Source organism: Bufo gargarizans, chromosome 4 (assembly GCF_014858855.1).
Source record: "Bufo gargarizans isolate SCDJY-AF-19 chromosome 4, ASM1485885v1, whole genome shotgun sequence".
NCBI classification, from domain to species: domain Eukaryota; kingdom Metazoa; phylum Chordata; class Amphibia; order Anura; family Bufonidae; genus Bufo; species Bufo gargarizans.
In genome coordinates, this window is record NC_058083.1 from 286040188 (window position 1) to 286056226 (window position 16039).

Consider the following 16039-nt stretch of genomic DNA (forward strand, 5'->3'; position numbering starts at 1 on the left):
AAATGACCAAGATCTTGCAACCAACCAGGATTTTTTTTCTTTTCCAGAATTTTGCTGAGAATACCATGAATGAGCTTTTGGGTTGGTATGGTTATGACAAGGTGGAGCTAAAAGAAGGAGAGGATATTGAAATTAAGAACTACCATACAGATGGGGAGGGACGACAGCATATTTCTGTTCTAAAAGGTAAGGTAACCTCTATAAAATAAGGACATGAAGAGAGTATGGAGTCCAAATAACACAGGGAATGTAAATAAGTTCTTATCTAGGAGGAGAAAAGTTGGCTCTTCCACCTATTGGATGGCTACCCTGTAAGTCAGTGTCTGGCCAAAACCAGTATCTTTTTCAGCTTGAAGGGGTTGTCCATTTTCAGCAGGAAAATGAACAACATATGTGATCCATGTGCATTAAAAACATAGATCATTATTCAGCTGACCTGGCTGCAGTGGTGACATCATGTCAACAACATGTGACTGCTGCAGCCATTTACTGGCCTTGGCAGTGCACCAACGAGGACAGTGATTGGCTGCAGTGGTCACATGTTGTCAACGTGACACCTCTGCTGCAGCCGGGTAAACAGAGCCCTGCCAGAAGAACCAGAATGACTGCACAGGATCTGTTTGGTAAGTAACAATCTATTCTTTATTGCCAGTGGATCGCATGTGCTGTTAAATTTCCTCCTGAAACAGGAAAACATCTTTAATCCCCCAGACCAAAGTAACATAGGGGAATACATTAACCTTAGAAATCCACCAGGATTACCAATGCTTTCAAGGCTTTCACTCAGGCCCCCTTTCTTGTATGAAGCCTTTCTGGGTGCTATGTGTTCTTACTGTCCAAATAATAGAAAGGTCAAGGACAATACCCATTTAACACTGTCTCTCAAGTTAGGACTACAAAACCTGCACCTATGTTAAGAATGGTGGTTCCCAAACCTCAACAGGCAGGTTTTCGGCACTGTTCTCCAGATAGGTGCTGCTGCCAGAGGTAGGAACCTCATCTACTACACCTAGTAGCCATAATTGTCTAAGTTGGGAATGCCCCCTAATAAAACAATTCTCTAATGGGATATTACAAATGGCTGGAAAGCAGAGATTCTCTTCAGGTGATGAGCATAATTAAAGCTTCATACATTTTCAGTTCTTTTTAAAAGAAGGGTTATGTTTTCAAATTGATTGACAAATTTGACAATTTTACTTAATTTGGCAGAGTTCTGGTAACAGAGGGGTCCACTTAGTCAGGGTTTTCATCGATGTTTAGTGTAAAACCAAACTGTTAATCAAAAACTGTCACAATTTTTGGGGAATGCAAATTGTGATTGGTATATTAAGTTGAGTGTGCCTTTGGTTTCTATCTGGAATCCTAGTTGTGATTGCATTTTGCACAATGAAAAAAAAATTTGGACATATTTACTCAGTCTATTTGAACCAAGCATATTTATATACCTAGCATGCACTTAACTCTTTGTATATTTAGCCCTACGCAGCACCTTATGTACTCAGCCTACGCATAGCACTTTATGTACCTAAGCACTTTATTATTCAATTTATTTTCAATATTAATACCGCATTCAGGTAAAAGATAAGCCACACCATCATTAAAACATACAGTGTACCAATTCACGAGACCCCTAGAGAGAGGATAATCCCCCATCAGTGACCATACATCACACATTCCAAGGCATTCTGAATATATTTTATTTCTACCAGCATATAAGATTTTTCTTGCTTTTATGTCACTAATAAAATAAAAAAAATTATCTAAAAAATAAAAATAACATTTTTAATCTAAAACAATTATTTTTTATTCCATTTTATACCAGATGAGAGTGTGCCATCACATTTATACATATTATATCAAAAATATTTTTTATTTTTATTGATTTACAGTAGTTTTGATGCATTATCCGGGAGTGGAAACTGTCAAATGAATCGCCTTTCTTACTGAAACTACATCATATAAAAATAAGAGGTTATTTGGCAAGAATCGGGAGAAGTTCAAATTTCCTGTTACTTCTATGTTGACAGAATATTTCTGAGGCAAAAATAGCTCAGTCATGAATCTCGAGTTATGTGTTAAGAGCTTCTAGTATAAATAATATTTGGTATAACAGTATAGATTCTGATAATTTGCCTTGAACCGGGGCAACCAAATAAATATTCCCCATCTCTCCCAATAAACACACCAGAACAGAAATTGGGCAGAAGAATGGGCTAATTATACACATTGGCATTGAAAAAATAAATAAAATAAATAAATATATATATATATCAATGGACATATAAATATATATATACTTATAGTCACACACAGTAATACATTAGCAACACTATAATACATCTAATTGCGCTACATACAGTACAATATACAATTCCACCCCAGAAATCTACTTAAAAATACACTTATACACACACGTTACTTAGCAGCCCACACAACCTGGCTACACACTCTGTCCCTACAGGGTAAATAAGGCGTTAAGTGGCACTGCAAGGGTTAATATATGATACAGGCCAGGGATATACTACAGTGAACACAATGCAGGCCAGGGGTGAATAGGGGTAAATCAGGACAGGGGTATTAGGGGTACCTCATGGGTTAATATTGGTGGCAGCAGTAAAGGGGTTACTGCAATGCTGGAGGGAAAGGGTTAATTGAAGACACAGGGTATGTGGCACTGCAATGCAGGAGGAAAAGGACACAGGGTATGTGGTACTGCAATGCTGGAGGGAAAGGGTTACTCAGACATCTACAGGGGCACGTGGGGCTGCTCTGCCTCTCTTCATGGCCTCTCTTCCTTTATGGAGTTGTTCGGTCCATCTTTCTTCATGGAGCTGCTCAGTTCATCTCTTTATTTCCCATGTGTGTCTCTGTTTGTGGTCCAGTCCCAAGAAAGAGAGCCACCCTTTGTCCTGGCTTGGCCTAATATAAGCCCAAAAGCAGCCCACCTTCCCCCTCCTCAACCTAAGGTGCAGGGATATGACATCATCGTGTGTGTGTGACGGAATACATGCACTCAGACTGTAACAGATAACTGCCAGTTGGCCCCCCGAGGCTCAGGATATGTACAGACAAAGGAATCAAAGGAATTCCTGCCCAAGGTATAAATGAGAGCATCCCCCCAGATACATAATGGCACCATACACACACCCATATATATTACACAACCTGGGGATTATATAAGTATATATATATATATATATATATATATATATATACACAGTGGATATAAAAAGTCTACACACCCCTGTTAAAATGTCAGGTTTCTGTGATGTAAAAAAATGAGACAAATATAAATAATTTCAGAACTTTTTCCACCATGCAACCATATTATTTTATTTTTATATTTTTTCTTCCCTTCACCTTAACCACTTAAGGACCACAGGTTTATACCCCCCTAGTGACCAGGCCCTTTTTTACAAATCGGCACTCCACAACTTTAGCGGTTTATTGCTCGGTCATGCAACTTACCACCCAAATTAATTTTACCTCCTTCTTCTCACTAATAGAGCTTTCATTTGGTGGTATTTCATTGCTGCTGACATTTTTACTTTTTTTGTTATTAATCGAAATTTAACGATTTTTTTGCAAAAAAATGACATTTTTCACTTTCAGTTGTAAAATTTTGCAAAAAAAAAATGATATCCATATATAAATTTTTCGCTAACTTTATTGTTCTACATGTCTTTGATTAAAAAAAAATGTTTGGGTAAAAAAAAAATGGTTTGGGTAAAAGTTAAAGCGTTTACAAACTATGGTACAAAAATGTGAATTTCCGCTTTTTGAAGCAGCTCTGACTTTCTGAGCACCTGTCATGTTTCCTGAGGTTCTACAATGCCCAGACAGTAGAAAACCCCCACAAATGACCCCATTTCGGAAAGTAGACACCCTAAGGGATTCGCTGATGGGCATAGTGAGTTCATAGAACTTTTTATTTTTTGTCACAAGTTAGCGGAAAATGATGATTTTTTTTTTTTTTTTTTTTTTTCTTACAAAGTCTCATATTCCACTAACTTGTGACAAAAAATAAAAACTTCCATGAACTCACTATGCCCATCACGAAATACCTTGGGGTGTCTTCTTTCCAAAATGGGGTCACTTGTGGGGAAGTTATACTGCCCTGGCATTCTAGGGCCCCTAATGTGTGGTTAGTAGTTTGAAATCAAAATGTGTAAAAAATGGCCTGTGAAATCCGAAAGGTGCTCTTTGGAATGTGTGCCCCTTTGCCCACCTAGGCGACAAAAAAGTGACACACATCTGGTATCCCCATACTTAGGAGAAGTTGGGGAATGTGTTTTGGGGTGTCATTTTACATATACCCATGCTGGGTGAGAGAAATATCTTGGCAAAAGACAACTTTTCCCATTTTTTTATACAAAGTTGGCATTTGACCAAGATATTTATCTCACCCAGCATGGGTATATGTAAAATGACACCCCAAAACACATTGCCCAACTTCTCCTGAGTACGGCGATACCAGATGTGTGACACTTTTTTGCAGCCTAGGTGGGCAAAGGGGCACACATTCCAAAGAGCACCTTTAGGATTTCACCGGCCATTTTTTACACATTTTGATTTCAAACTACTTCGCACACATTAGGGCCCCTAAATTGCCAGGGCAGTATAACTACGCCACAAGTGACCCCATTTTGGAAAGAAGACACCCCAAGGTATTCCGTGAGGGGCATGGCGAGTTCCTGGAATTTTTTATTTTTTTGTCACAAGTTAGTGGAATATGAGACTTTGTAAGAAAAAAAATAAAAAAGAAAAAAATCATCATTTTCCGCTAACTTGTGACAAAAAATAAAAAATTATAGGAACTCGCCATGCCCCTCACGGAATACCTTGGGGTGTCTTCTTTCCAAAATGGGGTCACTTGTGGCGTAGTTATACTGCCCTGGCATTCTAGGGGCCCTAATGTGTGGTAAGTAGTTTGAAATCAAAATGTGTAAAAAATTACCTGTGAAATCCGAAAGGTGCTCTTTGGAATGTGTGCCCCTTTGCCCACCTAGGCAGCAAAAAAGTGACACACATCTGGTATCGCCGTACTCAGGAGAAGTTGGGGAATGTGTTTTGGGGTGTCATTTTACATATACCCATGCTGGGTGAGAGAAATATCTCTGCAAAAGACAACTTTTCCCATTTTTTTATACAAAGTTGGCATTTGACCAAGATATTTATCTCACCCAGCATGGGTATATGTAAAATGACACCCCAAAACACATTGCCCAACTTCTCCCGAGTACAGCGATACCAGATGTGTGACACTTTTTTGCAGCCTAGATGCGCAAAGGGGCCCAAATTCCTTTTAGGAGGGCATTTTTAGACATTTGGATCCCAGACTTCTTCTCACGGTTTCAGGCCCCTAAAATGCCAGGGCAGTATAAATACCCCACATGTGACCCCATTTTGGAAAGAAGACACCCCAAGGTATTCAATGAGGGGCCTGGCGAGTTCATAGAATTTTTTTTCTTTTGCATAAGTTAGCGGAAATTGATTTTTTTTTTGTTTTTGTCTCACAAAGTCTCACTTTCCGCTAACTTAGGACAAAAATTTCAATCTTTCATGGACTCAATATGCCCCTCACGGAATACCTTGGGGTGTCTTCTTTCCGAAATGGGGTCACATGTGGGGTATTTATACTGCCCTGGCATTTTAGGGGCCCTAAAGCGTGAGAAGAAGTCTGGAATATAAATGTCTAAAAATGTTACGCATTTGGATTCCGTGAGGGGTATGGTGAGTTCATGTGAGATTTTATTTTTTGACACAAGTTAGTGGAATATGAGACTTTGTAAAAAAAAATAATAATAATATTTCCGCTAACTTGGGCCAAAAGAAATTCTGAATGGAGCCTTACAGGGGGGCGATCAATGACAGGGGGGTGATCAGGGAGTGTATATGGGGTGATCACCCCCCTGTCACTGATCACCCCTCTGTCATTGATCACCCCTCTGAAAGGCTCCATTCAGACGTCCATATGTTTTTTACGGATCCACGGATACATAGATCGAAACCGCAAAACACATACGGACATCTGAATGGAGCCTTACATGGGGGTAATCAATGACAGGGGGGTGATCAGGGAGTGTATATGGGGTGATCACCCCCCTGTCATTGATCACCCCTCTGTAAGGCTCCATTCAGACGTCCGTATGCGTTTTGCGGATCCGATTCATGGATGCGTGGATCCGTAAAACACATGCAGACGTCTGAATGGAGCCTTACAGGGGGGTGATCAATGACAGGGGGGTGATCAATGACAGGGGGGTGATCAATGACAGGTGGGTGATCAATGACAGGGGGTGATCAGGGATTGTATATGAGGTGATCACCCCCCTGTCACTGATCACCCCCCTGTAAGGCTCCATTCAGACGTCCGTATGCGTTTTGCGGATCCGATCCATGGATGCGTGAATCCGTAAAACACATGCAGACGTCTGAATGGAGCCTTACAGGGGGGTGATCATCCCATATAGACTCCCTGATCACCCCCCTGTAAGGCTCCATTCAGACGTCCGTATGCGTTTTGCGGATCCGATCCATGGATGCGTGGATCCGTAAAACACATGCAGATGTCTGAATGGAGCCTTACAGGGGGGGTGATCCTCCCATATAGACTCCCTGATCACCCCCCTGTAAGGCTCCATTCAGACGTCCGTATGCGTTTTACGGATCCGATCCATGGATGCGTGGATCCGTAAAACACATACGGGCATCTGAATGGAGCCTTACAGGGGGGTGATCAATGACAGGGGGGTGATCAATGACAGAGGGGTGATCAGGAAGTCTATATGGGGTGATCACCCCCCTGTCACTGATCACCCCCCTGTAAGGCTCCATTCAGACGTCTGTATGTGTTTTGCGGATCCGATCCATGTATCCGTGGATCCGTAAAAATCATACGGACGTCTGAATGGAGCCTTACAGGGGGGTGATCAATGACAGGGGGTGATCAGGAAGTCTATATGGGTGATCACCCCCCAGTCATTGATCACCCCCCTGTAAGGCTCCATTCAGACGTCCGTATGTGTTTTGCGGATCCGATCCATGTATCCGTGGATCCGTAAAAATCATACGGACGTCTGAATGGAGCCTTACAGGGGGGTGATCAATGACGGAGGTGATCAGGGAGTCTATATGGGTGATCACTCCTCTGTTATTGATCACCCCCCTGTAAGGCTCCTTTCAGACGTCCGCATGTGTTTTGCGGATCCGATCCATGTATCAGTGGATCCGTAAAAATCATACGGACGTCTGAATGGAGCCTTACAGGGGGGTGATCAATGACAGGGAAGTGATCAGGAAGTCTATATGGGTGATCACCCCCTTGTCATTGATCACCCCCCTGTAAGGCTCCATTCAGACGTCCGTATGCGTTTTGCGGATCCGATCCATGTATCAGTGGATCCGTAAAAATCATACGGACCTCTGAATGGAGCCTTACAGGGGGGTGATCAATGACAGGGGGGTGATCAATGACAGGGGGTGATCAATGACAGGGGGGTGATCAGGGAGTCTATATGGGCTGATCAGTGGTTTATAAAGGGTTAATAAGTGACAGGGGGGGGTGTAGTGTAGTGTAGTGGTGTTTGGTGCTACTTTACAGAGCTGCCTGTGTCCTCTGGTGGTCGATCCTAACATAAGGGACCACCAGAGGACCAGGTAGAAGGTATATTAGACGCTGTTAGGGGTTAAAAAAATCACATCTCCAGCCTGCCAGCGAGCGATCGCCGCTGGCAGGCTGGAGATCCACTCGCTTACCTTCCGTTCCTGTGAGCGCGCGCGCCTGTGTGCGCGCGTTCACAGGAAATCTCGGCTCACGCGAGATGACGCCTATTGGCGTTAGCGTAGCCTGGGAGAGCCGCCGCAATGACGCCTTTCGGCGTTAGCGCGGCGGCAAGTGGTTAAAGATTTCAGTTTGTTTTTTAATTGAGTTGTACAGTTTTAGGCCACATTAAAGGTGGAAAAAGTTCTGAAATGATTTATCTTTGTCTCATTTTTTTACATCACAGAAACCTGACATTTTAACAGGGGTGTGTAGACTTTTTATATCCACTGTATATCCACACAACCTGGGGGCACTTAGGTTTACATGTATATATATACACATACACATCCCCCCACATATATTGGGCCCATACTGGCCATATAAGGCCACTATATATATATATATATATATATATATGTTAGACATATATGCATATATATATATATTCAAATATCACCCATCCTTCTACAGTCCTGAAAACCCATAATGTCATATTTGTATTGAGTATGTTCCTGTCATTTTGGGTTGGCGGTGTTGGGTGGATGAGGGATGAGGACCTGTTTGTGTGTGAATGGGGAAGAGAGTAGAACTCCTAGGGACAGGCCCCCTCCTTTACAAGTTTATTTGCCACTTTAACCCCAAGAATGGTGAAGTTCGTAAGGGTTGGACTGAATGTCAGATAGTGCAGTGTTCTTTCCCGCAGTTAGAATTTAGGTACAATGACATCACCTCTTACTCAGAAATTCTGACCTGCCTTGTAAAGACCTGCATATCTGTCCATGGAAGAACCTCCTCAACGAGAGATTCTTCAATCAAGATGGAAGAAGAGTCAGAAGAAAAGTCGTGCCGTTGCTAACAGAAGGTCATTCCACGGTTGACCTTACTCCAGAAAGAAGGGTCACCCTCACAACCTTGAGACTGTGAGGGTGAAGCTATCCCAGAGTACAGTGGGAGTGGCTGATACCTGAAGCAGAAATGAAAGGAGGCCAGTCCACGGTTGCTACGTGGATCAACCTAGAGACTGTGAGGGTGAAGCCATTGCAGAGTCAGGAAAAGACTACTTTGGGAGTGGCTGATATCTGAAGATCGACACTGACAGACCACAGATCAAGAAAGTTCCAGAGAGAGAAGAAGATGGTGTGGATGGAGACGTTTGGTTACGGTGAAGGGCAGGTCAGAGGAGTTGGTCGCGATGGGTGATGTCTAGGTACCTAAGGGCCAGGTTATACTTTAGTCCTCCCTGAACGGTCACCAACAGTGACAAATACAAATACAGTGACACCCTTCCCTCAAGTTATTGTAGTGTACTCGACAACAGGGATATTGTAGAGGGAAGGGTGATATTTGAATATATATATATGTCTAATATATGTTTGTATATATATATATATATATATATATATATATATATTGGCCCTGTATGGCCAGTGGACACATATGGGTCCCCTGTATGTGGGCCCAGTATATGGGTCTGTCCAGGTTGTGTGTGTATGTGTATGTATAGATGTATGTATGCCCCTTTGTTAGCATACATATCTATGTATATGTATTTACACTTATGTGCCCCAGGGTGTGGGCTTATATGCACCCATTTATGCCCCAGATTTTATGTGTATGTGTGTATATATATATATATATATATATATATATATTTTATATATATATATATATATATATATATATAGATATATATATATAGATATACTTAGAAAAAATGAGGATGCAGCACACTGTAAGTTGCGGGTGCAAATCCAGCCAGTGTGAACCGGCACCTGGGTCCAATGCAATATAAAGATGAAAGAAGGCCAGCAGCACACCACGGATTTCAACGGAAAACATGTAGTTTATTCACCCAGAGTCAGCAGCGACGTTTCAACAGCTTGTTGCTGTCTTTCTCAAGCTATAGCTGAGAAAGACAGCAACAAGCTGTTGAAACGTCGCTGCTGACTCTGGGTGAGTAAACTACACGTTTTCCGTTGAAATCCGTGGTGTGCTGCTGGCCTTCTTTCATCTTTATATATATATATATATATATATATATGTTTTTATATATATATATATATATATATATATATATGTATGTAGCCCCAAATTATATATATATTTATACTTTTAAGTAAACATAAATATGGCCAATATGCCCCCCATCTCGGGTGCCCCCCCTCTGGAATGCGCCTGTAGGAAGGGAGGCCAACAACTGGACAATTATGGCTGAAGATGTTCTGTACAACAAAGGCAGGGGAACAAAAAACTCCCCCGCCCCTGTAGGTCGCATACCTCCGATGCTGTAATTACAGCAGCAGGAGGTATGCGGGCGCTTCCCAGGTGGGAGATTCAAATCATCCCCCGTATGGAAGCGCGCGCTGGCTGGCGTGGTGACTCCATATCTTCGAGCCGGCCCACGTGGACTTGACTGAAGGCATGCGTGCGCACGCCTGCAGCGCGGGAAAACGGGAGCGATCACAGCCGGGTTTAAATATCCAGACAGCTCTACGTTCAGGAGACAGAATCCCCAACCTGCTCCCTGTACCCTCTCTTAACCCCTGCACTACCTGCATTAACCCCTTCACTGCTGCTCTGACCTCTGCAGCAGTATATTAACCACTTCAGCCCCGCTAGGTGAAACCCCCTTCATGACCAGGCCACTTTTTACACTTCGGCACTACACTCCTTTCACCGTTTATCGCTCGGTCATGCAACTTACCACCCAAATGAATTTTACCTCCTTTTCTTCTCACTAATAGAGCTTTCATTTGGTGGTATTTTATTGCTGCTGACATTTTTTGTTATTAATCAAAATGTAACGATTTTTTTGCAAAAAAATGACATTTTTCACTTTCAGCTGTGAAATTTTGCAAAAAAAACGACATCCATATATAAATTTTTCGCTAAATTTATAGTTCTACATGTCTTTGATAAAAAAAAAATGTTTGGGCAAAAAAAAAATGGTTTGGGTAAAAGTTATAGCGTTTACAAACTATGGTACAAAAATGTGAATTTCCGCTTTTTGAAACGGCTCTGATTTTCTGAGCACCTGTCATGTTTCCTGAGGTTCTACAATGCCCAAACAGTAGAAAAACCCCACAAATGACCCCATTTCGGAAAGTAGACACCCTAAGGTATTCGCTGATGGGCATAGTGAGTTCATAGAACTTTTTATTTTTTGTCACAAGTTAGCGGAAAATGATGATGATTTTTTATTTTTTTATTTTTCTTACAAAGGTTCTTATTGCACTAACTTGCGACAAAAAATAAAAAATTCTAGGAACTCACCATGCCCCTCACAGAATACCTTGGGGTGTCTTCTTTCCAAAATGGGGTCACTTGTGGGGTAGTTATACTGCCCTGGCAATTTAGGGGCCCAAATGTGTGAGAAGAACTTTGCAATCAAAATGTGTAAAAAATGACCGGTGAAATCCGAAAGGTGCACTTTGGAATATGTGCCCCTTTGCCCACCTTGGCAGCAAAAAAGTGTCACACATGTGGTATCACCGTACTCAGGAGAAGTTGGGGAATGTGTTTTGGGGTGTCATTTTACATATACCCATGCTGGGTGAGAGAAATATCTTGGCAAAAGACAACTTTTCCCATTTTTTTATACAAAGTTGGCATTTGACCAAGATATTTTTCTCACCCAGCATGGGTATATGTAAAATGACACCCCAAAACACATTCCCCAACTTCTCCTGAGTACGGCGATACCACATGTGTGACACTTTATTGCAGCCTAGGTGGGCAAAGGGGCACATATTCCAAAGTGCACCTTTCGGGTTTCGCCGGTCATTTTTTACACATTTTGATTGCAAGGTACTTCTCACACATTTGGGCCCCTAAATTGCCAGGGCAGTATAACTACGCCACAAGTGACCCCATTTTGGAAAGAAGACACCCCAAGGTATTCCGTGAGGGGCACTGCGAGTTCCTAGATTTTTTTTTTTTGTCACAAGTTAGCGGAAAATGATGATTTTTTTTTTTTCTCTTTTTTCCTTACAAAGTCTCATATTCCACTAACTTGCGACAAAAAATAAAAAATTCTAGGAACTCGCCATGCCCCTCACGGAATACCTTGGGGTGTCTTCTTTCCAAAATGGGGTCACTTGTGGCGTAGTTATACTGCCCTGGCAATTTAGGGGCCCATATGTGTGAGAAGTACTTTGCAATCAAAATCTGTAAAAAATGACCGGTGAAATCCGAAAGGTGCACTTTGGAATATGCGCCCCTTTGCCCACCTTGGCATCAAAAAAGTGTCACACATCTGGTATCGCCGTACTCAGGAGAAGTTGGGGAATGTGTTTTGGGGTGTCATTTTACATATACCCATGCTGGGTGAGAAAAATATCTTGGCAAACGACAACTTTTCCCATTTTTTTATACAAAGTTGGCATTTGTATGGCGGTCGGTTTGAGGTACCAGCAACGACACTGGGGAAGTGTCGCTCGTGTAGACGGCTAACTACACTGGTGGATGGGGCCACGGAACCTCCTGGATACAGAAGGTTCGCGATGATCTCTTCCTGAAATTTGAGGAAGGATCCAGTTCTCCCAGCCTTACTGTAGAGAACAAAACTATTGTACAGAGCCAATTGAATCAAATATACAGACACCTTCTTATACCAGCGTCTGGTTCTGCGGGAAACTGAATACGGAGACAACATCTGGTCATTGAAGTCCACCCCTCCCATGTGGAGGTTATAGTCGTGGACTGAGAGGGGCTTTTCAATGACACGGGTTGCTCGCTCAATTTGTATTGTCGTGTCTGCGTGAATGGAGGAGAGCATGTAAACGTCACGCTTGTCTCTCCATTTCACCGCGAGCAGTTCTTCGTTACACAGTGCGGCCCTCTGCCCCCTTGCAAGACGGGTGCTAACGAGCCATTGGGGGAAGCCCGCGCGACTAGTTCGCGCGGTACCACAGGCGCCAATCCGTTCTAGAAACAAATGCCTAAAGAGGGCCACACTTGTGTAGAAATTGTCCACATAAAGATGGTACCCCTTGCCGAATAAGGGTGACACCAAGTCCCAAACTGTCTTCCCACTGCTCCCCAGGTAGTCAGGGCAACCGACCGGCTCCAGGGTCTGATCTTTTCCCTCATAGATCCGAAATTTGTGGGTATAGCCTGTGGCCCTTTCACAGAGCTTATACAATTTGACCCCATACCGGGCGCGCTTGCTTGGGATGTATTGTTTGAAGCCAAGGCGCCCGGTAAAATGTATCAGGGACTCGTCTACGCAGATGTTTTGCTCAGGGGTATACAAATCTGCAAATTTCAGGTTGAAATGGTCTATGAGGGGCCGAATTTTGTGGAGCCGGTCAAAAGCAGGGTGGCCTCTGGGACGGGAGGCGGTGTTGTCACTAAAGTGCAGGAAACGCAGGATGGTCTCAAATCGTGTCCTGGACATAGCAGCAGAGAACATGGGCATGTGATGAATCGGGTTCGTGGACCAATATGACCGCAATTCATGCTTTTTTGTCAGGCCCATGTTGAGGAGGAGGCCCAGAAAAGTTTTAAGTTCGGAAACTTGGACTGGTTTCCACCGGAAAGGCTGGGCATAAAAGCTTCCCGGGTTAGCGGTGATAAATTGTGTGGCATACCGGTTTGTCTCTGCCACAACTAAGTCTAAGAGCTCCGCAGTCAAGAACAGCTCAAAAAATCCCAGGGCCGAATCGATCTGAGCTGTCTCAACCCGAACTCCAGACTGGGCGGTGAAAGGGAAAACTACAGGTGCGGCTGAAGTTGGGGACTGCCAATCAGGGTTTGCCAGCACCTCAGGGACTCTAGGGGCTCTACGGGCACGTCTTTGCGGTGGCTGCGACGGGGTCACTACTGCACGTGCCACCGTACCAGCTGGTGCTCGCTACTTCACCAGGTTGTACGGCAGTGCTGGTACTAGGTCCAGGAAGGGCTGGGCTGCTGGTGTATGCCTCACCACGTAATCCGACATCACCAGCCCCACTCTGCTGCTCTTGAAGCGGATCCTGCGCAACCTGCGGTCTAGCGACACGGGGCCGGGTACGCCTGGTGGTATCAGGGACCTCAGCCTCCTCGTCCGAACTTTGGGTCAGAGAGCCACTGCTTTCTACAGGTTCGTATTCTGACCCGCTGGATTCATCAGATGAGGGTTCCCACTCCTCATCCGACTGGGTCAGAAGCCTGTAGGCCTCTTCAGAGGAATACCCCCTGTTAGACATGTGGGCAACTAAATTTAGGGGTATTCCCTGAGACTACCCAGGAAAAAAAAAGCAAGCCTGTCTTACAAATGGGAGGCTAGCGAAGTACCGGAGGCTGCTGCGGTTGATAAAAAATATCGCCCACTGCGGTGGGGCGGGCGTGGGTGTACGCACGTGTGGGCGACCGATCAGGCCTGATCGGGCAAACACTGCGTTTTGGGTGGAGGGAGAACTAAAGTGACACTAGTACTATTATAGATCTGACCGTGATCAGTTTTGATCACTTCCAGATACTATAAAAGTACAAATGCTGATTAGCGATACGCTAATCAGCGAATAACGGACTGCGGTGCGGTGGGCTGGGCGCTAACCGATCCCTAAACTACCTAACCAAGGGGCCTAAACTAAACTGAAACCTAACGGTCAATACCAGTGAAAAAAAAAGTGACAGTTTGCACTGATCACTTTTTTCCTTTCACTAGTGATTGACAGGGGCGATCAAAGGGGTGATCAAAGGGTTAATTGGGGTGATCTGGGGGCTAAGTGTGGTGTAGTGGGTACTCACAGTGATGTGTGCTCCTCTGCTCCTCTGCTGGAACCAACCGACCAAAAGAAGGAGCAGAGGAGCACAGCAGCCATATAACCCCATCATATTTACTTATATGTGGGGTTAAATGGCTGCTGATTGGATTTTTTAAAAATCAGCAACCTGCCAGCCAATGATCGTGGCCGGCAGGCTGCTGACGAAATACTGTGCTGCGAAAAGCCGGCCCGCGATGCGCATGCGCGGGCCGGCTGTGACGTAATCTCGCGTCTCGCAAGATGACGCGCCGATGCGTCCAGGAGGAACAAATCAACCACCTCCCGGACGCATCGGTGCGTACAGCGGTCGGGAGGAGGTTAACCCATTCACTGCATTGCACTAACCTATAAGTCACAGCTACATCTCTGCCTATATCTTTGGCCTGTATGTATTAACCCTTGCAGTGCCACTATTTGTGTATAACCCCTTGTTATCCTGTAGCGACAGTGTGTAGCCAAGTAGGTGGGCTTATGCTATTTACGTGTGTGTGTGTAAGTGTATTTTTAGGTAGGTTTGTGGGGTGGAAGTGTGTATTGTGTAGTGTAGTTAGGTTTGTATTGTAGTGTTGTTGATATATTACTGTGTGCTGTTGATATAAGGCTGGGTTCACACCTGAGCGTTTTACAGTGCGTTCCTACGCGATGTAAAACGCTCAACAAGGAGAAACCAATGCTTCCATATCGGCATGGTTCTCACCTGGGCGTTTTACAGCGCGTACGATCTCGCTGTAAATGCCCGACGCCCCAAGAAGTACATGAGCTTCTTTGGGGCATCTCGTCGCGCGTTCCCGTACATCGACTTTCGGGAACGCGCGACAATGGGCGTTCGCTTGTCTCTGTATGTGCGATTGCAGACGCCGGTACAATCGCGCATACAGAGCGCTCCTTTCAGAACGCTCAGGTCTGAACCCAGCGTAAGTATATATATATAATTATATGTCCTTTGATATAAATATATATAGTTAAAGCAATAATTAGACTGTAGACTTGTATTTGTTTTAATAAATATACTTTATTATTCATAACACAGTGTATAGTCATTTATAGTTGCCCCCGTAGTAGTAATTCACACTTAGTTCAGGGAAAAAGTGCAAGTGCAACCAAGGAAGATAGCTAGTTAGGTAACTAGTTTAGTTAGTCTAGTAATTATATATAGCATAAATAGGCAGAGTCATCAATAGACAACTCACGCCTATTTATGAATATTAATTGTTGATATTAACCAAAATATGAATCATTATTATTTCCTTTAACACATACACAAATGAACACTGATTCATGCATACACACTCACTGCATACATGTACACATACATACAGTAACATTGTCTTGTTCAGCATTTTTAACCTGTTTGTTACCTTATCATGTTGCATATAAGTTGACATCAGTGGCTAGCGAGCCAAAAAAAGGTGGCACTTGGCCAAAGCCTTGCCAGGCAAATAATGGGATTGTGCGTGTACTTGTATAAAAAGTGCTAAGCCTTACAGTGTTACAAGCGAAGGTAAGACGTCTTTGTGTCATTTAA

The 16039-nt window shown here is 43.6% G+C and overlaps 1 protein-coding gene across 2 annotated transcripts in view; it reads left to right on the forward strand.

The window, feature by feature from the left end:
- Window positions 1-16039, forward strand: part of LOC122936090 (sine oculis binding protein homolog) — a 203746-nt gene that overhangs the window by 44208 nt on the left and 143499 nt on the right. For both annotated transcript variants that reach the window (XM_044292103.1, XM_044292104.1), the window contains one exon: window positions 48-186. In XM_044292103.1, the coding sequence (XP_044148038.1) occupies window positions 48-186 (139 nt within the window). The remainder of the gene's footprint in view (window positions 1-47; window positions 187-16039) is intronic.